This window comes from Palaemon carinicauda, chromosome 11 (assembly GCF_036898095.1).
Source record: "Palaemon carinicauda isolate YSFRI2023 chromosome 11, ASM3689809v2, whole genome shotgun sequence".
Taxonomy (NCBI): Eukaryota; Metazoa; Arthropoda; class Malacostraca; order Decapoda; family Palaemonidae; genus Palaemon; species Palaemon carinicauda.
In genome coordinates this window covers 8,928,203-8,952,202 of record NC_090735.1, presented here as the reverse complement: position 1 = coordinate 8,952,202, position 24,000 = coordinate 8,928,203, and the positions used below count along the sequence as shown (strand labels likewise).

The 24,000-nt window shown below is 36.5% G+C and overlaps 3 protein-coding genes across 3 annotated transcripts in view; all 3 read left to right on the top strand.

Annotated features, from left to right (window-relative positions):
• Positions 1-3,159: 3,159 nt before the first annotated feature.
• LOC137649894 (pro-resilin-like) lies at positions 3,160-7,559 on the top strand. Its single transcript, XM_068382835.1, has 5 exons — positions 3,160-3,171; positions 3,506-3,592; positions 3,729-3,800; positions 7,075-7,161; positions 7,297-7,559. Exons 1-5 carry the CDS (start codon positions 3,160-3,162, stop codon positions 7,525-7,527), a joined length of 489 nt encoding a protein of 162 aa, XP_068238936.1. The 3' UTR covers positions 7,528-7,559.
• A 3,562-nt stretch (positions 7,560-11,121) lies between these two features.
• On the top strand, positions 11,122-11,989 carry LOC137649590 (pro-resilin-like). The gene is made up of 3 exons (XM_068382566.1): positions 11,122-11,133; positions 11,468-11,554; positions 11,691-11,989. The coding sequence occupies exons 1-3, from the start codon at positions 11,122-11,124 to the stop codon at positions 11,919-11,921; spliced, it is 330 nt and encodes a 109-aa protein (XP_068238667.1). The 3' UTR covers positions 11,922-11,989.
• Positions 11,990-18,985: 6,996 nt separating this feature from the next.
• Positions 18,986-24,000, top strand: part of LOC137649893 (uncharacterized) — a 9,112-nt gene continuing 4,097 nt past the window's right edge. The window contains exons 1-3 of the mRNA XM_068382833.1: positions 18,986-18,997; positions 19,332-19,418; positions 19,555-19,662. Coding sequence (XP_068238934.1) covers positions 18,986-18,997; positions 19,332-19,418; positions 19,555-19,662 — 207 coding nt within the window. The remainder of the gene's footprint in view (positions 18,998-19,331; positions 19,419-19,554; positions 19,663-24,000) is intronic.

Genomic DNA, 24,000 nt, shown 5'->3' with positions numbered 1-24,000 from the left:
AAGTTTTACCTTCTGATAACTTGAGTTGCAGAGTTTTTTTGTAAATTTTCTAAGCCTCATACTATGTTGCTGTCCATATTATTTACGGTTTTCATGATAAAAGCTAAATAAGATTATTAACACCACTAGAAAGTTAATTTCGAATTATCTTAACCTAATGGTACCAGAATAGGTCACTGGTTTCTGAAGCGAAAACTGAAGATTTCAGTTCTCAAATTATCACTAAGAAATAATGAGAACCTTATTTTCAGTAGGTAGTAGGTTGGCCGAGGCACCAGACACCTCTAAAGAGTTATTGGGCCAATTAACTGGCCAGATAGTACCACATTAGATCCTTCTCTCTGGTTACGGTTCATTTTCCTTTTTGCCTGCACAGATACTGAATAGTCTGGCCCATGCTTTACACACTCTCCTCTTTCCTCATATACCTGACTACTCAAATATGACCAAACAATTCTTCTTCACTCAAGTGATTAACTACTGCACTGTAGTTGTTCAGTGGCTACTCTTTAGCTATGGTAAGCAGCTCTTCTAGCAGAAGGGCACTCCCAAATAAACCATTGTTCCTTTGTCTAGGGCAGTGCCATATCTTCTGTACCAATGTCTTCCACTTTCTTGGGTTAGAGTTTTCTTGCTTGAGGGTACACTCAGGCGCACTCTTCTATCTGTTTCCTTTCTTCACTGGGCTATTTTCCCTATTGGAGCCTTTGAGCGTATAGCATCCATCTTTTTCAACTAGGGTTGTAACTTAAGTAGTAGTAATAATAATAATAACAATAATAATAATGATAATAATAAATAATAATAATAATATCTTCTTTACCTGTGGAAAAACCCACTCGAAACAGGCGAATGAATTTAAAAAAAAATATATATACATTTTGCACACGACCCTATCGTAGACAGAATCATCCATCTTTGCACCTTTATGATCAGGAAGTACGTAGGGAGCAAATTTTTGTAGTTATAAAAAATATATATTTTAAATGCAGTATGCATCAGATTATTATTATTATTATTATTATTATTATTGTAGTTGTTGTTGTTATTATTATTATTATTATGACTATTTTTATTATACGAAAAAAGAAATCGAATAGCAAATACTGAAATACTAAAGATATAAATAAAAAACTAGATAGACATCTAACAAATAAACTATAAAGCAAAATCTAACTACAAAGTATTCACTTGACAGTTGAGTTTTGAAATTAAAGCTCTCTTGATGGACCTGGATGCCTATGAAGGTGTAGATCCAAATGGTATTTTTCCTTTGTTTTTTATAAAGACAGCAGATTTCTTAGCTCCAAAGTTATCTGCTATTTTGCGCAAGTTAGCAAGAAGAGGAGCTTTTAGCACTAGTTGGAGAATTGGTAATGTTACTCCTCTATGTAAATGTGTTTGTGGTAGCTCAAGTCCAACTGATTACCGTCCAATTTCCATAACTCTCATATTATCTAAAGTTATTAAACGTCTTTTGGCAAAATGCCTTAATAGGTTTGCTGAAAGTAATCATGTATTCCCTAGTTTGCAATTTGGTTTTCGTAAAGGTCTTGGAGCATGTGATGCCCTTCTTACAATCTCCAATGCTGTACAGAAATCCCTTGATTATGGTCAGGAAGTTTGTATGATTGGCCTTGATTTTAGTGCTGCCTTTGACCTTGTTAATCACGAGGCCCTTGTTTTCAAACTCAAACAGTTGGGAGTGGGTGAGTCGTTTCTTAGCATCATTATTGAATTTTTAAGTAATAGATCGCAAAGTGTTGTTGTTGATGGGCACCATAGTGAGTATAGGAATATCTGGTGTTCTACAGGGTAGTGTTCTTAGCTCATTACTGTTCATATTATATATGCATGACATGTGGTTTGGTTTAGAAAACAAGCTTGTTGCATATGCAGATGATGCTACTGTCTTTGCATCAATTCCATCTCCTGAATGTAGATCTGGGGTTGGTGAATCCCTTAATGGAGATCTAACTAAAATTAGTACATGGTGCAAATTATGGGGTATGAAGTTGAATCCTAACAAAACTCAAAGTATGATTGTAAGTAGGTCAAGGACCGTGGCTACTCAACATCCGGATTTCAGCATTGATAATGTTTCTTTAACTTTGTATGACTTAAAATTTTAGGTGTGATTCTCGACTTTTGAGAAACACATTAGTCCTGTGTCTTCTTCAATTGCACAAGAAATGGCTTATTAAGAAAGTCTTACAAGATTTTCGGTGATCAATCTATTCTGAAGAAGTGTTTTAATTCTTTCGCTCTACCTTGTTTTGAGTATTGTTCTCCTGTCAGGTTTTCAGCTGCTGATTCTCATCTTAATTTGTTGAACAGGAACTTACGGTCTATTAAATTTCTTATTCCTGATCTAGATATTAACCTTTGGCACCGTTGTTCAATTAGTTCATTATGCATGTTACATAAGATTTTTTATAATTCTGACCATCCTTTATATTCAGATCTTCCTGGCCAGTTCCATCCTGTTCAAAATACTAGGTATGCAGTTGATTCTAATAGTCAGACCTTCTCCATCATGAGGCTCAATACTACCCGGTACTCTAGAAGTGTTATTTCAGCTGTGACCAAGTCCTGGAGTGATCTTCCTAATCGGGTAGTTGAATCAGTAGAACTTCAAAAGTTCAAACTCGCAGCAAATATTATTATGTTGAACAGGCTTACATAAGTCCTTTTAGAGTTTATATATTAAATATGTTGTAATGTTGTTAATGTATTTTATTTTAATATTCTTTACGTTATATTTATTTCCTTATTTACTTTCCTCACTGGCCTATTTTTCCATGCTGGAGCCCTTGGGCTTATAGCATCTTGCTTTTCCAACTAGGGTTATAGCTTAGCTTGTGATAATAATAATAATAATAATAATAATAATAATAATAATAATAATGATAATAATAATAAGAAGAAATTAATCCTTTATTGGTATGCCAGAGATCCCATTCATTCCTCACGTCAGACCACGAGGAAAGGAAAAGCAATGTCAAGGACAGATGATGGGCGTTGTGACAGCGAAGAACGTCTTTGGGAGGGAGGACCTTTCTCCTGCAGCCACAAGTGCTCCTCCCTCTTAGTCTCGGGCTAGATCTATATATATCGCCACGTTCAAAGACTATCATCGCACTCCACGCCAGACTCACCATGATCGCTAAGGTAAAACGCTTCAGACGATTTCCTTTGAATAGGATTATCTCTTAATGCAAGTTCTAATCGATTTAATTCCCCAAATTATATTTAGTTTGAAAATTATTATATATCATGTCTTGCATGTGCCGTGTACATATAGTTTTTTTTTTTTTATTTAATCCAGGCTTACTTTTATTGCTTAGTAACATTCACATCGAAATGCAGTTTCAATCTCTGTACCAGTTCAGTTTGAGTAATTAAACTGAAACTGCAGATGAGATTTAACTAATTAAAAGGTCGCCCTTTCTTTCATGACTCCATCTGAACAACATTTTTTATTTACTTATTTTCTTACTGACAGATTTGTTTGTTGCTGTCCCTTGTGGCTGCTGTCTTTGGTGGCCCCTCTCAGCCCCAGTATGGATACGCCCCTCCCCCATCTCACGAGGTCAGTTATTAATTGAAATCTTCAAAAAAAGTTAATAAAATCAAAATTCATAATTTTCTTGAAAGTATAAATCAAATTAATCAAATCCAATATCATTTGTTATAACGTTTAATTGGAAATTGTTTTCCCCTGACAGGAACCAGCCAAGTACGACTTCAACTACGCCGTGAAGGACGACTACTCGGGCAACGACTTCGGCCACCAGGAAGCCCGTGATGGCTACGACACTCAGGGATCCTACTACGTGCTCCTTCCCGACGGTCGCCTGCAGAAGGTGTCCTACAACGTCAACGGGGACTCGGGTTTCGTGGCTGAGGTCACTTACGAGGGAGAGCCTCAGTACAATCCAGCGCCCTCTTATGCTTAAGACGTCTACAGCATTTAGGGGACGATGATACGAAACTATTTATCTGAATAAACTATTGTTTTTAAAAGTAAAATGTTTTAATTAATGTCCTAATATTACTATGTCTTCTAGTGATTGGTATATTATAATGGCTATGCCTTGCCAAAGCTATTTTAATATATTTAGCTTGCTGTCAATTTATCTACCTATCTGTCAATCAATCTATCTAATTGCCTATCTATCAAGTAATATATCTACCTGTCTATATATTTATCTATTTTATTCTGTCTATCCATTAAAATCGAAACCTCAACACGTTTCTAAGATATCAAATGATATTTATAAGAACGGAGTCTTTTATAAATATCATTACCAAACAATGAATGAAGTTTTACCGTCTGTTAACTTGACAAAGTTTTTTTTTTTCTTCAATTTTCTAAGCTTCACAGTATGTTGCTGTCTATTTGATTTACGGTTTTCATAATAAAAGCGAAAATTTTTTTTAACACCACTAGAAAGTTAATTTCGAATTATCTTAAGCATATGGTTCCAGAATAGCTTACTAGTTTCCGACGCGAAACCCAAAGAATTCAGTTCGCAATTAATTACTAAAACGTACTGAAGAATGAGCAACTTATTTTCAGTAGGTAGTAGGTTGGGTAAGGCACCAGCCACCCGTTGAGATACTACTGCTAGAGTCCTTTGACTGACCAGATAGTATCACATTAGATCCCTCTCTTGGCTAAGGGTTATTTTCCCTTTGCCTACACGTATACTGAATAGTCTGGCCTATTATTTATTCATTCTCCTCTTTCCTCATATACCTGAATACACACAGATAACTGAACAATTCTTCACTCAATGGTTAACTACCGCACTGTAATTGTTCAGTGGCTAATCTCCAATTGATAAGGATAGAAGAGACTTTAGCAGCTTTTCTAGGAGGACACTAAAATAAATCAATGTTCTCTAGCCTTGGGTAGTGCCATAGCCTCTTTACCGTGGCCTTCCACTGTCTTGAGTTAGAGTTCTCGTGCTTGAGGGTAGGCTACACTCAGGCACACTCTTCTATCTGTTTCCTTGTTTCTCTTCCTCACTGGGCTATTCCTATGCTGGAGCCCATGGACCTATATATATATATATATATATATATATATATATATATATATATATATATATATATATATATATATATATAGATATATATATCATTCTGCTTTTCCCATTAGGGTTGTTGCTTAGCTAATAATAATATCAATAATACGATATCCGTTTTTATATGTGGAAAAATTGAATTAAAGAGGATGATTGAAGTAATCTTTTAGATATATACGTTTTGACCCTTTTGCACACGACCCTGTCGTAGACAGAATCATCTTCATGGTCAGGAAGTACGTAGGGAGCAAATTGTTGTAGTTATGAAAAAGTATGATTTTTTAGATGCAGTATGCATCAGATTATTATTATTATTATTATTATTATTATTATTATTATTATTATTATTATTATTGTTAGTATTGTTGTTGTAGTTGTTGTTGTTATTTTTATTATTATTATTATTATTATTATTATTACGAGACAAGTTGCTTGTAGTTAGAAAAGCCGACTATAAAAACTACAAGTCCTTGATATAAATATCACACTAAATCGAAAAAAAAGAAATTGAGAAGCAAATACTGAAATACTAGAGAGATATGATAAATAAAAAAACTAGTTTAACAAATGAAATTGAAACAAGACCTAACTGCAAAGTATCCACTCGACGTTTAATTTTCTAAAGTTCAATGATTTTAACCACTTGGTATGAAGATGAATGCTGAGAAGAAAAGGATGCCAGAGCCCAGAACTAATTACACATTCGGTACAAGGAGCTGGACAGCTCACCACGGCAGGATTCGAACGCAAAGGATGTTCAGAACATTCAGGTGCCAGAGATTAACTGCAAGATTACGAACATGGACTTTGGTCGACTTGAAGTTTATATTTGAGATGCAAGTCAGTTGATGAAGATTGAACAGGAAAACAATATCCAGATCATGACAGAAAGTCCTTAGAACTCTCTCTCTCTCTCTCTCTCTCTCTCTCTCTCTCTCTCTCTCTCTCTCTCTCTCTCTCTCTCTCTCTAAATAGATCATGATATTTCCACGCAGTCTTCACTTGATACTGAGATGGTAAACTTCTTATACTGGCTTCTGTATTTGATAGAAACACATCTTCCAATGAAATATGGTTGGCTATCGCCCGTTAACATTAGCAACAACCTAATTCTGAATTACCTGTGCACTTGAAAATCCTTGTATGTGTTGAAAATCAAATGAGTTCCATAAGTTTTGAAAGATATTTGTATTTAAATATCTTTCATACTAAAATGGCTGGATCCACACAGCTTCAGAGAATACCTAAAATCAAATCATTAGCTAAGCAACTTGCCTCACTGGGCTATTTTTCTCTGTTGGAGTGCTTGTACTTAATGTATCCAGCTTCTCCAACTAGGGTTGTTGATTAGCTACTACTACTACTACTACTACTACTTATAATAATAATAGATTATTCCATAATTGGTATGCCAGAGATCCCATTCTCTCTTCTCGTTAGACCACGAGCAAAGGAAAGGCAATGTCAAGGCCATATGATGGGCGTTGTGACAGCGAAGAACGTCTTTGGGAGGGAGGACCTTTCTCCTGCAGCCACAAGAGGCTCCTCCCTCTTAGTCTCGGTCTAGACCTATATATATCGCCACGTTCAAAGACTATCATCGCACTCCACGCCAGACTCACCATGATCGCTAAGGTAAAACGCTTCAGACGATTTCCTTTGAATAGGATTATCTCTTAATGCAAGTTTTAATCGATTTAATTCCCCAAATTATATTTAGTTAGAAAATGATTATATATCATGTCTTGCATGTGCCGTGTACATATAGTTTTTTCTCTTATTCAGGATTACTTTTATTGCTTAGTAACCATCACATTGAAATGCAGTTTCAATCTCTGTACCAGTTCTGTTTGGGTAATTAAACTGAAACTGCAGATGAAGTATAACTCTTTCAAATGACGCCCCTCTAGTGGAGGGTTTTTAACTTTCACAATTCCATCAGAACAACAGTTCTTATTCACTGTTGTTTTCTTCCTGACAGATTTGTTTGTTGTTGTCCCTTGTGGCTGCCGTCTTTGGTGGCCCCTCCCAGCCCCAGTATGGATACGCCCCTCCTCCATCTCACGAGGTCAGTTATAGATGGAAATCTTCGAAAAAAATTAATAAAATCTAAATTCATAACTTTGTCGAAAGTATAAATCAAATTAATCAAATTCAAAATCAATGTTATAACATTTGATTTGAAATTGTCTTCTCCTGACAGGAACCAGCCAAGTACGACTTCAACTACGCCGTGAAGGACGACTACTCGGGCAACGACTTCGGCCACCAGGAAGCCCGTGATGGCTACGACACTCAGGGATCCTACTACGTGCTCCTTCCCGACGGTCGCCTGCAGAAGGTGTCCTACAACGTCAACGGGGACTCGGGTTTCGTGGCTGAGGTCACTTACGAGGGAGAGCCTCAGTACAATCCAGCGCCCTCTTATGCTTAAGACGTCTACAGCATTTAGGGGACGATGATACGAAACTATTTATCTGAATAAACTATTGTTTTTAAAAGAAAAATGTTTTAATTAATGTCCTAATATTACCATGCCTTTCAGTGATTGGTATATTATAAGGGTTATGCCTTACCAAAGCTCTTTTAATATATCTATCTCTCTGTCAATATATCTACCCATCAATCAATTTATCTAATTGCCTATCTATAAAGTAATCTATCTACCTGTCTATATATTTACCTATTTTGTTCCGTCTATCCATTAAAATCGAAACCTCAACACGTTTAAGATATCAAATGGTGTTTATAGGAACGGAGTCTTCTATAAACTGAATTCACAAACAATAAACGAAGTGTTATCTTCTGTCAACTTGATAGAGTTTATTTTTTTTTTTTTATTATTTTCTAAGCTTTACAATATGTTGCTTTATATATTGTTTACTGTTTTCATACCCCCCCCCCAAAAAAAAAAAAATTAACACCACTAGAAAGTTAATTTCGAATCATCTTAACCAAATGATGCCAGAAAAGTTCACTGGTTTCCTATGCGAAAAGTAAAGAATTCAGTTCGCAAATTATCACTAAGAAATACTGAAGAATAACCTTCTTTTCAGTAGGTAGCAGGTTGGCCGAGGCACCAGCCACCCGTTGTGATACTATCCCTAAAAAGTTTTTGAGTCCTTTGACTGGCCAGATATTACCATCTTGGATCCCTCTCCGGTAACAGTCAGGTCTATTCTTTACACATTCTCCTCTTTCCTCATACACCTGCCAACACAAAAATAACCGAACAATTCTTCTTCACTCAAGGGATTAACTAATGCACTGTAATTGTTCAGTGGCTGCTCTCCAATTGATAAGGGTAGAAGAGACTCTTTAGCTATGGTAAGCAGCTCTTCTAGAAGATGGGCACTCCCAAATAAACCATTGTTCCTTTGTCTAGGGCAGTGCCATATCTTCTGTACCAATGTCTTCCACTTTCTTGGTTTAGAGTTTTCTTGCTTGAGGGTACACTCAGCCGCACTCTTCTATCTGTTTCCTTTCCTCACTGGGCTATTTTCCCTATTGGAGCCCTTGAGCTTATAGCATCGTGCTTTTCCAACTTGGGTTGTAACTTAAGTAGTTGTAATAATAATAATAACAATAACAATAAGGATAATAATAACAACCATAATAATAATGATAATAATAATAATAATATCTTCTTTACCTGCGGAAAAACTCACTCGAAACAGGCGAATGAATTTATTTGAAAATATATATACATTTTACATACGATCCTATCGTGGACAGAATCATTCATCCTTGCGCCTTTATGATCAGGAAGTACGTAGGGAGCAAATTTTTGTAGTTATAAAAAATATATGATATTTTAAATGCAGTATGCATAAGATTATTATTATTATTATTACCATTATTATTATTGTTATTATTATTATTATTATTGTTATTGTAGTTGTTATTATTATTATTATTATTATTATTATTATTATTATTATTATTATACGAAAAAAGAAATCGAATAGCAAATACCGAAATACTAAAGATATATATAAAAAAGTAGATAGACATCTAACAAATAAACTATAAAGCAAGATCTAACTACAAAGTATTCACTTGACGGTTGAGTTTTGAAATTAAAGCTCTCTTGATGGACCTGGATGCCTATGAAGGTGTAGATCCAAATGGTATTTTTCCTTGGTTTTTTATAAAGACAGCAGATTTCTTAGCTCCAAAGTTATCTGTTATTTTGCGCAAGTTAGCAAGAAGAGGAGCTTTTTTGCACTTGTTGGAGAATTGGTAATGTTACTCCACTATGTAAATGTGTTTGTGGTAGCTCAAGTCCCACTGATTACCGTCCAATTTCCTTAACTCTCATATTATCTAAAGTTTTTGAACGTCTTTTGGCAAAACGCCTTAATAGGTTTGCTGAAGGTAATCATCTGTTCCCTAGTTTGCAATTTGGTTTTCGTAAAGGTCTTGGAGCATGTGATGCCTTTCTTACAATCTCCAATGCTGTACAGAAATCCCTTGATTATGGTCAGGAAGTTTGTATGATTGGCCTTGATTTTAGTGCTGCCTTTGACCTTGTTAATCATGAGGCCCTTGTTTTCTAACTCAAACAGTTGGGAGTGGGTGAGTCGTTTCTTAGCATCATTATTGAATTTTTAAGTAATAGATCGCAAAGTGTTGTTGTTGATGGGCACCATAGTGAGTATAGGAATATCTGGTGTTCTACAGGGTAGTGTTCTTGGCCCATTACTGTTCATACTATATATGCATGACATGTGGTTTGGTTTAGAAAACAAGCTTGTTGCATATGCAGATGATGCTACACTCTTTGCATCAATTCCATCTCCTGAATGTAGATCTGGGGTTGCTGAATCCCTTAATGGAGATCTAGCTAAAATTAATACATGGTGCAAATTATGGGGTATGAAGTTGAATCCTAACAAAACTCAAAGTATGATTGTAAGTAGGTCAAGCCGTGGCTCCTCAATATCCGGATTTCAGCATTGATAATGTTTCTTTAACTTTGTATGACTTAGAATTTTAGGTGTGATTCTCGACTTTTGAGAAACACATTAGTCCTGTGTCTTCTTCAATTGCACAAAAAATGGCTTATTAAGAAAGTCTTACAAGATTTTCGGTGATCAATCTATTCTGAAGAAGTGTTTTAATTCTTTCGCTCTACCTTGTTTTTAGTATTGTTTTCCTGTCTGGTCTTCAGCTGCTGATTCTCATCTTAATTTGTTGAACAGGAACATACGGTCTATTAAATATCTTATTCCTGATCTAGATATTAACCTTTGGCACCGTCGTTCAATTAGTTCATTATGCATGTTACATAAGATTTTTTTATAATTCTGACCATCCTTTACATTCAGATCTTCCTGGCCAGTTCCATCCTGTTCAAAATACTAGGTATGCAGTTGATTCTAAGTCAGGTCTTCTCCATCATGAGGCTCAATACTACCCGGTACTCTAGAAGTGTTATTTCAGCTGTGACCAAGTCCTGGAGTGATCTTCCTAATCGGGTAGTTGAATCAGTAGAACTTCAAAAGTTCAAACTCGCAGCAAATATTATTATGTTGAACAGGCTTACATAATTCCCTTAATAGTTTATATATGAAATATCTGTTTTAATGTTGTTAATGTTTTTATGATATTTTATTTTTAATTTTTCATTACTTATTATATCGTTTATTTATTTTCTTATTTCCTTTCCTTATGGGGCTTATAGCATCTTGCTTTTCCAACTTGGGTGGTAGCTTAGCTTGTGATAATAATAATAATAATAATAATAATAATAATAATAATAATAATAATAATAAGAAGAAGAAGAAGAAATTAATCCTTTATTGGCATGCCAGAGATCCCATTCGTTCTTCTCGTCAGACCATGAGCAAAGGAAAAGCAATGTCAAGGACAGATGATGGGCGTTGTGACATCGAAGAGCGTCTTTGGGAGGGAGAACCTTTATCCTGCAGCCACAAGAGGCTCCTCCCTCTTAGTCTCGGACTAGACCTATATATATCGCCACGTTCAAAGTCTGTATCATTCCACTCCACTCCGAAGACTCACCATGATCGCTAAGGTATAACGCTTCAGACGATTTCCTTTGAATAGGATTATCTCTTCATGCTGGTTCTAATCAATTTAATTCCCATAAATATATTTAGTTAGAAAATTATTATATCTCATGTCTTGCATGTGCCGTGTACATATAGTTTTTTTTTCTATTTAATCCAGGCTTACTTTTATTGCTTATTAACAATCACATCAAAATGCAGTTTAAATCTCTGTACCAATACAGTTTGAGTAATTAAACTGAAACTGCTGATGAGATTTAACTAATTGAAAGGACGCCCTTTCTTTCATGACTCCATCTGAACAACATTTTTTATTCACTGTTGTTTTCTTCCTGACAGATTTGTTTGTTGTTGTCCCTTGTGGCTGCCGTCTTTGGTGGCCCCTCCCAGCCCCAGTATGGATACGCCCCTCCTCCATCTCACGAGGTCAGTTATTAATTGAAATCTTAAGTAAAAAGTTAATAAATTCTAAATTCATAATTTTGGTGAAAGTATAAATCAAATTAATCAAATCCAAAATCATTGTTGTAACATTTGACTGGAATTTGTCTTCTCCTGACAGGAACCAGCCAAATACGACTTCAACTACGCCGTCAAGGACGACTATTCGGGCAACGACTTCGGCCACCAGGAAGCCCGTGATGGCTACGACACTCAGGGATCCTACTACGTGCTCCTTCCCGACGGTCGCCTGCAGAAGGTGTCCTACAACGTCAACGGGGACTCGGGTTTCGTGGCTGAGGTCACTTACGAGGGAGAGCCTCAGTACAATCCAGCGCCCTCTTATGCTTAAGACGTTTACAGGATATATGGGACGATGATACGAAACTATTTATCTGAATAAACTATTGTTTTTAAAAGAAAACTGTTTTAATTAATGTCCTAATATTACTATGCCCTTAGTCATTGGTGTATTATAATGGTTATGCCTTACCAAAGCTCTTTTAACATATCTATCTCTCTGTCAATATATCTACCTATCTATCACTTAATTTATCTAATTGCCTAAATATCAAGTAATCTATCTACCTGCCTATATATTTATCTATTTTATTCCGTCTATCGATTAAAATCGAAACCTCAACACGTTTATAAGATAACAAATGGTATTTATAGGAATTGGGTCTTCTACAAACAGAATTACCAAACAATAAATCAAGTTTTACCTTCTGTTAACTTGAGTTGCAGAGTTTTTTTGTAAATTTTCTAAGCCTCATACTATGTTGCTGTCCATATTATTTACGGTTTTCATGATAAAAGCTAAATAAGATTATTAACACCACTAGAAAGTTAATTTCGAATTATTTTAACCTAATGGTACCAGAATAGGTCACTGGTTTCTGAAGCGAAAACTGAAGAGTTCAGTTCTCAAATTATCACTAAGAAATAATGAGAACCTTATTTTCAGTAGGTAGTAGGTTGGCCGAGGCACCAGACACCTCTAAAGAGTTATTGGGCCAATTAACTGGCCAGATAGTACCACATTAGATCCTTCTCTCTGGTTACGGTTCATTTTCCTTTTTGCCTGCACAGATACTGAATAGTCTGGCCCATGCTTTACACACTCTCCTCTTTCCTCATATACCTGACTACTCAAAGATGACCAAACAATTCTTCTTCACTCAAGGGATTAACTACTGCACTGTAGTTGTTCAGTGGCTACTCTTTAGCTATGGTAAGCAGCTCTTCGAGCAGAAGGGCACTCCCAAATAAACCATTGTTCCTTTGTCTAGGGCAGTGCCATATCTTCTGTACCAATGTCTTCCACTTTCTTGGGTTAGAGTTTTCTTGCTTGAGGGTACACTCAGGCGCACTCTTCTGTCTGTTTCCTTTCTTCACTGGGCTATTTTCCCTATTGGAGCCTTTGAGCTTATAGCATCCTGCTTTTTCAACTAGGGTTGTAACTTAAGTAGTAGTTATAATAATAATAACAATAATAATAATGATAATAATAAATAATAATAATAATATCTTCTTTACCTGTGGAAAACCCACTCGAAACAGGCGAATGAATTTAAAAAAAAATATATATACATTTTGCACACGACCCTATCGTAGACAGAATCATCCATCTTTGCACCTTTATGATCAGGAAGTACGTAGGGAGCAAATTTTTGTAGTTATAAAAAATATATATTTTAAATGCAGTATGCATCAGATTATTATTATTATTATTATTGTAGTTGTTGTTGTTATTATTATTATTATTATGACTATTTTTATTATACGAAAAAAGGAATCGAATAGCAAATACTGAAATACTAAAGATATAAATAAAAAACTAGATAGACATCTAACAAATAAACTATAAAGCAAAATCTAACTACAAAGTATTCACTTGACAGTTGAGTTTTGAAATTAAAGCTCTCTTGATGGACCTGGATGCCTATGAAGGTGTAGATCCAAATGGTATTTTTCCTTTGTATTTTTATAAAGACTGCAGATTTCTTAGCTCCAAAGTTATCTGTTATTTTGCGCAAGTTAGCAAGAAGAGGAGCTTTTAGCACTAGTTGGAGAATTGGTAATGTTACTCCTCTATGTAAATGTGTTTGTGGTAGCTCAAGTCCCACTGATTACCGTCCAATTTCCTTAACTCTCATATTATCTAAAGTTATTGAACGTCTTTTGGCAAAATGCCTTAATAGGTTTGCTGAAAGTAATCATGTATTCCCTAGTTTGCAATTTGGTTTTCGTAAAGGTCTTGGAGCATGTGATGCCCTTCTTACAATCTCCAATGCTGTACAGAAATCCCTTGATTATGGTCAGGAAGTTTGTATGATTGGCCTTGATTTTAGTGCTGCCTTTGACCGTGTTAATCACGAGGCCCTTGTTTTCAAACTCAAACAGTTGGGAGTGGGTGAGTCGTTTCTTAGCATCATTATTGAATTTTTAAGTAATAGATCGCAAAGTGTTGTTGTTGATGGGCACCATAGTGAGTATAGGAATATCTGGTGTTCTACAGGGTAGTGTTCTTGGCTCATTACTGTTCATATTATATATGCATGACATGTGGTTTGGTTTAGAAAACAAGCTTGTTGCATATGCAGATGATGCTACTGTCTTTGCATCAATTCCATCTCCTGAATGTAGATCTGGGGTTGGTGAATCCATTAATGGAGATCTAACTAAAATTAGTACATGGTGCAAATTATGGGGTATGAAGTTGAATCCTAACAAAACTCAAAGTATGATTGTAAGTAGGTCAAGGACCGTGGCTACTCAACATCCGGATTTCAGCATTGATAATGTTTCTTTAACTTTGTATGACTTAAAATTTTAGGTGTGATTCTCGACTTTTGAGAAACACATTAGTCCTGTGTCTTTTTCAATTGCACAAAAAATTGGCTTATTAAGAAAGTCTTACAAGATTTTCGGTGATCAATCTATTCTGAAGAAGTGTTTTAATTCTTTCGCTCTACCTTGTTTTGAGTATTGTTCTCCTGTCAGGTTTTCAGCTGCTGATTCTCATCTTAATTTGTTGAACAGGAACTTACGGTCTATTAAATTTCTTATTCCTGATCTAGATATTAACCTTTGGCACCGTTGTTCAATTAGTTCATTATGCATGTTACATAAGATTTTTTATAATTCTGACCATCCTTTATATTCAGATCTTCCTGGCCAGTTCCATCCTGTTCAAAATACTAGGTATGCAGTTGATTCTAATAGTCAGACCTTCTCCATCATGAGGCTCAATACTACCCGGTACTCTAGAAGTGTTATTTCAGCTGTGACCAAGTTGTGGAGTGATCTTCCTAATCGGGTAGTTGAATCAGTAGAACTTCAAAAGTTCAAACTCGCAGCAAATATTATTATGTTGAACAGACTTACTTAAGTCCTTTTAGAGTTTATATATTAAATATGTTGTAATGTTGTTAATGTATTTTATTTTAATATTCTTTACGTTATATTTATTTCCTTATTTACTTTCCTCACTGGCCTATTTTTCCATGCTGGAGCCCTTGGGCTTATAGCATCTTGCTTTTCCAACTAGGGTTATAGCTTAGCTTGTAATAATAATAATAATAATAATAATAATAATAATAATGATAATAATAATAAGAAGAAATTAATCCTTTATTGGTATGCCAGAGATCCCATTCATTCCTCACGTCAGACCACGAGGAAAGGAAAAGCAATGTCAAGGACAGATGATGGGCGTTGTGACAGCGAAGAACGTCTTTAGGAGGGAGGACCTTTCTCCTGCAGCCACAAGTGCTCCTCCCTCTTAGTCTCGGACTAGACCTATATATATCGCCATGTTCAAAGACTATCATCGCACTCCACTCCGAAGACTCACCATGATCGCTAAGGTAAAACGCTTCAGACGATTTCCTTTGAATAGGATTATCTCTTAATGCAAGTTCTAATAGATTTAATTCCCCAAATTATATTTAGTTTGAAAATTATTATATATCATGTCTTGCATGTGCCGTGTACATATAGTTTTTTTTTTTTTCTATTTAATCCAGGCTTACTTTTATTGCTTAGTAACATTCACATCGAAATGCAGTTTCAATCTCTGTACCAGTTCAGTTTGAGTAATTAAACTGAAACTGCAGATGAGATTTAACTAATTAAAAGGACGCCCTTTCTTTCATGACTCCATCGGAACAACATTTTTTATTCACTTATTTTCTTCCTGACAGATTTGTTTGTTGCTGTCCCTTGTGGCTGCTGTCTTTGGTGGCCCCTCTCAGCCCCAGTATGGATACGCCCCTCCTCCATCTCACGAGGTCAGTTATTAATTGAAATCTTCAAAAAAAGTTAATAAAATCAAAATTCATAATTTTCTTGAAAGTATAAATCAAATTAATCAAATCCAATATCATTTGTTATAACGTTTAATTGGAAATTGTTTTCCCCTGACAGGAACCAGCCAAGTACGACTTCAACTACGCCGTCAAGGACGACTACTCAGGCAACGACTTCGGCCACCAGGAAGCCCGTGATGGCTACGACACTCAGGGATCCTACTACGTGCTCCTTCCCGACGGTCGCCTGCAGAAGGTGTCCTACAACGTCAACGGGGACTCGGGTTTCGTGGCTGAGGTCACTTACGAGGGAGAGCCTCAGTACAATCCAGCGCCCTCTTATGCTTAAGACGTCTACAGCATTTAGGGGACGATGATACTAAACTATTTATCTGAATAAACTATGGTTTTTAAAAGTAAAATGTTTTAATTAATGTCCTATTATTACTATGTCTTCTAGTGATTGGTATATTATAATGGCTATGCCTTGCCAAAGCTATTTTAATATATTTAGCTCGCTGTCAATTTATCTACATATCTGTCAATCAATCTATCTAATTGCCTATCTATCAAGTAATATATCTACCTGTCTATATATTTATCTATTTTATTCTGTCTATCCATTAAAATCGAAACCTCAACACGTTTCTAAGATATCAAATGATATTTATAAGAACGGAGTCTTTTATAAATATCATTACCAAACAATGAATGAAGTTTTACCGTCTGTTAACTTGACAAAGTTTTTTTTTTCTTCAATTTTCTAAGCTTCACAGTATGTTGCTGTCTATTTGATTTACGGTTTTCATAATAAAAGCGAAAATTTTTTTTAACACCACTAGAAAGTTAATTTCGAATTATCTTAAGCATATGGTTCCAGAATAGCTTACTAGTTTCCGACGCGAAACCCAAAGAATTCAGTTCGCAATTAATTACTAAAACGTACTGAAGAATGAGCAACTTATTTTCAGTAGGTAGTAGGTTGGGTAAGGCACCAGCCACCCGTTGAGATACTACTGCTAGAGTCCTTTGACTGACCAGATAGTATCACATTAGATCCCTCTCTCTGGCTAAGGGTTATTTTCCCTTTGCCTACACGTATACTGAATAGTCTGGCCTATTATTTATTCATTCTCCTCTTTCCTCATATACCTGAATACACACAGATAACTGAACAATTCTTCACTCAATGGTTAACTACTGCACTGTAATTGTTCAGTGGCTAATCTCCAATTGATAAGGATAGAAGAGACTTTAGCAGCTTTTCTAGGAGGACACTAAAATAAATCAATGTTCTCTAGCCTTGGGTAGTGCCATAGCCTCTTTACCGTGGCCTTCCACTGTCTTGAGTTAGAGTTCTCGTGCTTGAGGGTAGGCTACACTCAGGCACACTCTTCTATCTGTTTCCTTGTTTCTCTTCCTCACTGGGCTATTCCTATGCTGGAGCCCATGGACCTATATATATATATATATATATATATATATATATATATATATATATATATATATATATATATATATATATATAGATATATATATCATTCTGCTTTTCCCATTAGGGTTGTTGCTTAGCTAATAATAATATCAATAATACGATATCCGTTTTTATATGTGGAAAAATTGAATTAAAGAGGATGATTGAAGTAATCTTTTAGATATATACGTTTTGACCCTTTTGCACACGACCCTGTCGTAGACAGAATCATCTTCATGACCAGGAAGTACGTAGGGAGCAAATTGTTGTAGTTATGAAAAACTATGATTTTTTAGATGCAGTATGCATCAGATTATTATTATTATTATTATTGTTTTTGTTGTTGTTGTTGTTATTATTATTATTATTATTATTATTATTATTATTATTATTATTATTATTTACGAGACAAGTAGCTTGTAGTTAGAAAAGCCGACTATAAAAACTACAAGTCCTTGATATAAATATCACACTAAATCGAAAAAAAGAAATTGAGAAGCAAATACTGAAATACTAGAGAGATATGATAAATAAAAAAACTAGTTTAACAAATGAAATTGAAACAAGACCTAACTACAAAGTATCCACTCGACGTTTAAGTTTTTGAAGGTCAATGATTTCAACCATTTGGTATGAAGATGAATGCTGAGTGGCACCGATCCTCAAAGAGAAAAAAAAGGATGCCACAACTAATTACACATTCGGTACAAGGAGCTGGACAGCTCACCACGGCAGGATTCGAACACAAAGGATGCTCAGAATGTTCAGAAGGCGCCAGAGATTAACTACAAGATTACGAACATGGACTTTGGTCGACTTGAAGTTTATATTTGAGATGCAAGTCAGTTGATGAAGATTGAACAGGAAAACAATATTCAAATCATGACAAAAAGTCCTTAGAACTCTCTCTCTCTCTCTCTCTCTCTCTCTCTCTCTCTCTCTCTCTCTCTCTCTCTCTCTCTCTCTCTCTAAATAGATCATGATATTTCCACGCATTCTTCCCTTGATACTGAGATGGTAAACTTCTTATACTGGCTTCTGTATTTTATAGAAACACATATTTTCCAATGAAATATGGTTTGCTATCGCCCGTTAACATTAGCAGCAACCTAATTCTGAATTACCTGTGCACTTGAAAATCCTTGTATGTGTTGAAAATGAAATGATTTCCATAAGTTTTGAAAGATATTTATATTCAAATATCTTTCATACTAATATGGCTGGATCCACACAGCTTCAGAGAATATCTGAAATCAAATCATAAGGTAAGCAACTTTCCTCACTGGGCTATTTTTCCCTGTTGGAGTGCTTGTACTTATGCATCCAGCTTTTCCTACTAGGGCTGTAGCTTACCTAATAATAATAATAATAATAATAAGAAGAAGAAGAAGAAATTAATCCTTTATTGGTATGCCAGAGATCCCATTCGTTCCTCACGTCAGACCACGAGCAAAGGAAAGGCAATGTCAAGGACAGATGATGGACGTTGTGACAGCGAAGAATGTCTTTGGAAGGGAGGACCTTTCTCCTGCAGCCACAAGAGGCTCCTCCCTCTTAGCCATGGTCTAGACCTATATATATCGCCACGTTCAAAGTCTGTATCATCGCACTCCACTCCAAAGACTCACCATGATCGCTAAGGTAAGACGCTTCACAAGATTTCCTTTGAATAGGATTATCGCTTAATGCAAGTTATAATAGATTTAATTCCCATAAATATATTTAGTTAGAAAATGATTATATCTCATGTCTTGCACGTGCCGTGTACATATAGTTTTTTTTTTCTATTTAATCCAGGCTTACTTTTATTGCTTAGTAACAATCACATCAAAATGCAGTTTCAATCTCTGTACCAGTTCAGTTTGAGTAATTAAACTGAAACTGCAGATGAGATTTAACTAATTGAAAGGATTTTTAACTTTCACGATTCCATCGGAACAACATTTTTTATTCACTGTTGTTTTCTTCGTGACAGGTTTGTTTGTTGTTGTCCCTTGTGGCTGCCGTCTTTGGTGGCCCCTCCCAGCCTCAGTATGGATACGCCCCTCCTCCATCTCACGAGGTCAGTTATTAATTGAAATCACAAGTAAAAAGTTAATAAATTCTAAATTCATAATTTTGTTGAAAGTATAAATCAAATTAATCAAATCCAAAATCATTGTTGTAACATTTGACTGGAATTTGTCTTCTCCTGACAGGAACCAGCCAAGTACGACTTCAACTACGCCGTGAAGGACGACTATTCGGGCAACGACTTCGGCCACCAGGAAGCCCGTGATGGCTACGACACTCAGGGATCCTACTACGTGCTCCTTCCCGACGGTCGCCTGCAGAAGGTGTCCTACAACGTCAACGGGGACTCGGGTTTCGTGGCTGAGGTCACTTACGAGGGAGAGCCTCAGTACAACCCAGCACCCTCTTATGCTTGAGACTTCTACAGTATCCATGGGACGATGATACGAAACTATTTATCTGAATAAACTATTGTTTTTAAAAGAAAACTGTTTTAATTAATGTCCTAATATTACTATGCTTTTTAGTGATTGGTATATTATAATGGTTATGCCTTACCAAGGCTCTTTTAATATATCTACCTATCAATCAATCTATCTAATTGCCCATCTATCAAGTACTCTATCTACCTGTCTATGTATTTACCTATTTTGTTCCGTCTATCCATTAGAATCGAAACCTCAACACGTTTATCAGATAACAAATGGTATTTATAGGAATTTGATCTTCTATAAACAATAAATGAAGTTTTACCTTCCGTTAACTTGGCAAAGTTTTTTTTTTTTTTTTTTTTTTTGTGAATTTTCTAAGCTTCATACTATGTTGCTGTCTATATGATTTACGGTGTTCATAATAAAAGCGAAATAAGATTATTAACACCACTAGAAAGTTAATTTCGAATTATCTTAACCAAATGCTAGAAGAAAAGGTCGCTGGTTTCCGATGCGAAAACTAAAGAATTCAGTTCGCAATTAATTACTGAGACGTACTGAAGAATAATCTTATTTTCAGTGGGTAGTAGGTTAGGTAAGGCACCATCCACCCGTTGTCATACTATCGCTAGAGTGTTCTTGAGCCCTTGAATGGCCAGATATTACCACATTGGATCCCTCTGATAATAGTCTGGCACATTCTTTACACGTTCTCTTGGTTTCTCATACACTTGACAACGCAAAAGTAACAGAAAAAATCGTTTTCATTCAAGTGGTCAACTATTGCACTGTAAATATTCTGTGACTACTTTCCACTTGGTAGTGGCAGAAGAGAGACTTTACCAGCTCTTCTAGGACACTAGAATAAATAATTGTTCTCCACTTGGGTGGTGCCATAGCCTCTGTACCATGACCAACCACTGACTTGAGTTAGAGTTCTCTTGCTTGAGGGTAGGCTACAGTCAGGCACACTCTTCTATCTGTTTCCTTGTTTCTTTACTTCACTGGGCTATTTCCATGTTGGAGCCCTTGGACCTATAGCATCTCGCTTTTCCAATTAGTGTTGTAGCTTAGCTAATAATAATAAGAAGAATAATAATAAGATATCTTTTTATGTGTGGGAAAATGTAATTAAAAGGATGAATGAACTATTGTTTTAGACAGAATCATCTTTATGATCAGGATGTACGTAGGGAGCAAATTGTTTAGTTAAGAAAAAGTATGATTTTATGAAAATATGGACATATGGTGTTACTCTAAGGACGTGAATTTAGTGAGATCGGTGTTACTCTGTGGACGTAAATTTAGTGAGATCGGTGTTACTCTGGACGTGAATTTAGTGAGATCGGTGTTACTCTGTGGACGTGAATTTAGTGAGATCGGTGTTACTCTGTGGACGTGAATTTAGTGAGATCGGTGTTACTCTGTGGACGTGAATTTAGTGAGATCGGTGTTACTCTGTGGACGCGAATTTAGTGAGATCGGTGTTACTCTATGGACGCGAATTTAGTGAGATCGGTGTTACTCTGTGGACGCGAATTTAGTGAGATCGGAGTTACTCGGTGGACGCGAATTTGGTGAGATCGGTGTTACTCTGTGGACGGGAATTTAGTGAGATCGGTGTTACTCTATGGACGGGAATTTAGTGAGATCGGAGTTACTCGGTGGACGCGAATTTGGTGAGATCGGTGTTACTCTGTGGACGGGAATTTAGTGAGATCGGAGTTACTCGGTGGACGCGAATTTGGTGAGATCGGTGTTACTCTGTGGACGCGAATTTAGTGAGATCGGTGTTACTCTGTGGACGCGAATTTAGTGAGATCGGTGTTACTCTATGGACGCGAATTTAGTGAGATCGGTGTTACTCTGTGGACGCGAATTTAGTGAGATCGGAGTTACTCGGTGGACGCGAATTTGGTGAGATCGGTGTTACTCTATGGACGCGAATTTAGTGAGATCGGTGTTACTCTGTGGACGGGAATTTAGTGAGATCGGAGTTACTCGGTGGACGCGAATTTGGTGAGATCGGTGTTACTCTGTGGACGGGAATTTAGTGAGATCGGAGTTACTCTATGGACGCGAATTTAGTGAGATCGGTGTTACTCTGTGGACGCAAATTTAGTGAGATCGGAGTTACTCTATGGACGCGAATTTAGTGAGATCGGTGTTACTCTGTGGACGCGAATTTAGTGAGATCGGAGTTACTCTATGAACGCGAATTTAGTGAGATCGGTGTTACTCTGTGGACATGAATTTAGTGAGATTGGTGTTACTCTGGACGCGAATTTAGTGAGATCGGTGTTAGATCGGTGTTACTCTGTGGACGCGAATTTGGTGAGATCGGTGTTACTCTGTGGACGGGAATTTAGTGAGATCGGAGTTACTCGGTGGACGCGAATTTGGTGAGATCGGTGTTACTCTGTGGACGGGAATTTAGTGAGATCGGAGTTACTCGGTGGACGCGAATTTGGTGAGATCGGTGTTACTCTGTGGACGGGAATTTAGTGAGATCGGAGTTACTCGGTGGACGCGAATTTGGTGAGATCGGTGTTACTCTGTGGACGGGAATTTAGTGAGATCGGAGTTACTCGGTGGACGCGAATTTGGTGAGATCGGTGTTACTCTGTGGACGGGAATTTAGTGAGATCGGAGTTACTCTATGGACGCGAATTTAGTGAGATCGGTGTTACTCTGTGGACGCAAATTTAGTGAGATCGGAGTTACTCTATGGACGCGAATTTAGTGAGATCGGTGTTACTCTGTGGACGCGAATTTAGTGAGATCGGAGTTACTCTATGAACGCGAATTTAGTGAGATCGGTGTTACTCTGTGGACATGAATTTAGTGAGATTGGTGTTACTCTGGACGCGAATTTAGTGAGATCGGTGTTAGATCGGTGTTACTCTGTGGACGCGAATTTGGTGAGATCGGTGTTACTCTGTGGACGGGAATTTAGTGAGATCGGAGTTACTCGGTGGACGCGAATTTGGTGAGATCGGTGTTACTCTGTGGACGGGAATTTAGTGAGATCGGAGTTACTCGGTGGACGCGAATTTGGTGAGATCGGTGTTACTCTGTGGACGGGAATTTAGTGAGATCGGAGTTACTCGGTGGACGCGAATTTGGTGAGATCGGTGTTACTCTGTGGACGGGAATTTAGTGAGATCGGAGTTACTCGGTGGACGCGAATTTGGTGAGATCGGTGTTACTCTGTGGACGGGAATTTAGTGAGATCGGAGTTACTCGGTGGACGCGAATTTGGTGAGATCGGTGTTACTCTGTGGACGGGAATTTAGTGAGATCGGAGTTACTCGGTGGACGCGAATTTGGTGAGATCGGTGTTACTCGGTGGACGGGAATTTAGTGAGATCGGAGTTACTCGGTGGACGCGAATTTGGTGAGATCGGAGTTACTCGGTGGACGCGAATTTAGTGAGATCGGAGTTACTCGGTGGACGCGAATTTAGTGAGATCGGTGTTACTCTATGGACGCGAATTTAGTGAGATCGGTATTACTCTATGGACGCAAATTTAGTGAGATCGGTGTTACTCTATAGACGTGAGTCATGGTATGACAATGAAACAATCTCCATTAGATTTAAGAATAAAGCCCTCAGAAGGATACCGGGAGTTAAATGGCAGAAAAAGGATTGGAAATGAAACTATAAGAGAGATCACTCGAGTGCCATATTTGGATGAGATCATGACGAGGGGTAGATGAAGATCAGTTCACCAAATGTTTAGCTGGGCTCCACAAGTCACTAGAAGAGTTGGAAAACCCAGGCCGACCTGGCTGAGGACTATGAAGCGCGAAGTAGGAGATAATGAATGGAGAAGCATTGAATTAAAAGCTCAAGATAGAGACGACTGGCAAAATATAACCTAGGCCCTTTCCGTCAATATGCGTAGATGATTACACACATATATATATATATATATATATATATATATATATTTATATATATATATATATATATATATATATATATATATATATATATATATATATATATACATATATATATATATTATATATATTATATATATGCATATATATATATATATATATATATATATTATATATATGCATGTATATATGCGCATATATATATATATATATATATATATATATATATATATATATATATATATATATATATATATATATATATATACTTACTTTTCTGCATTGACTTTACCA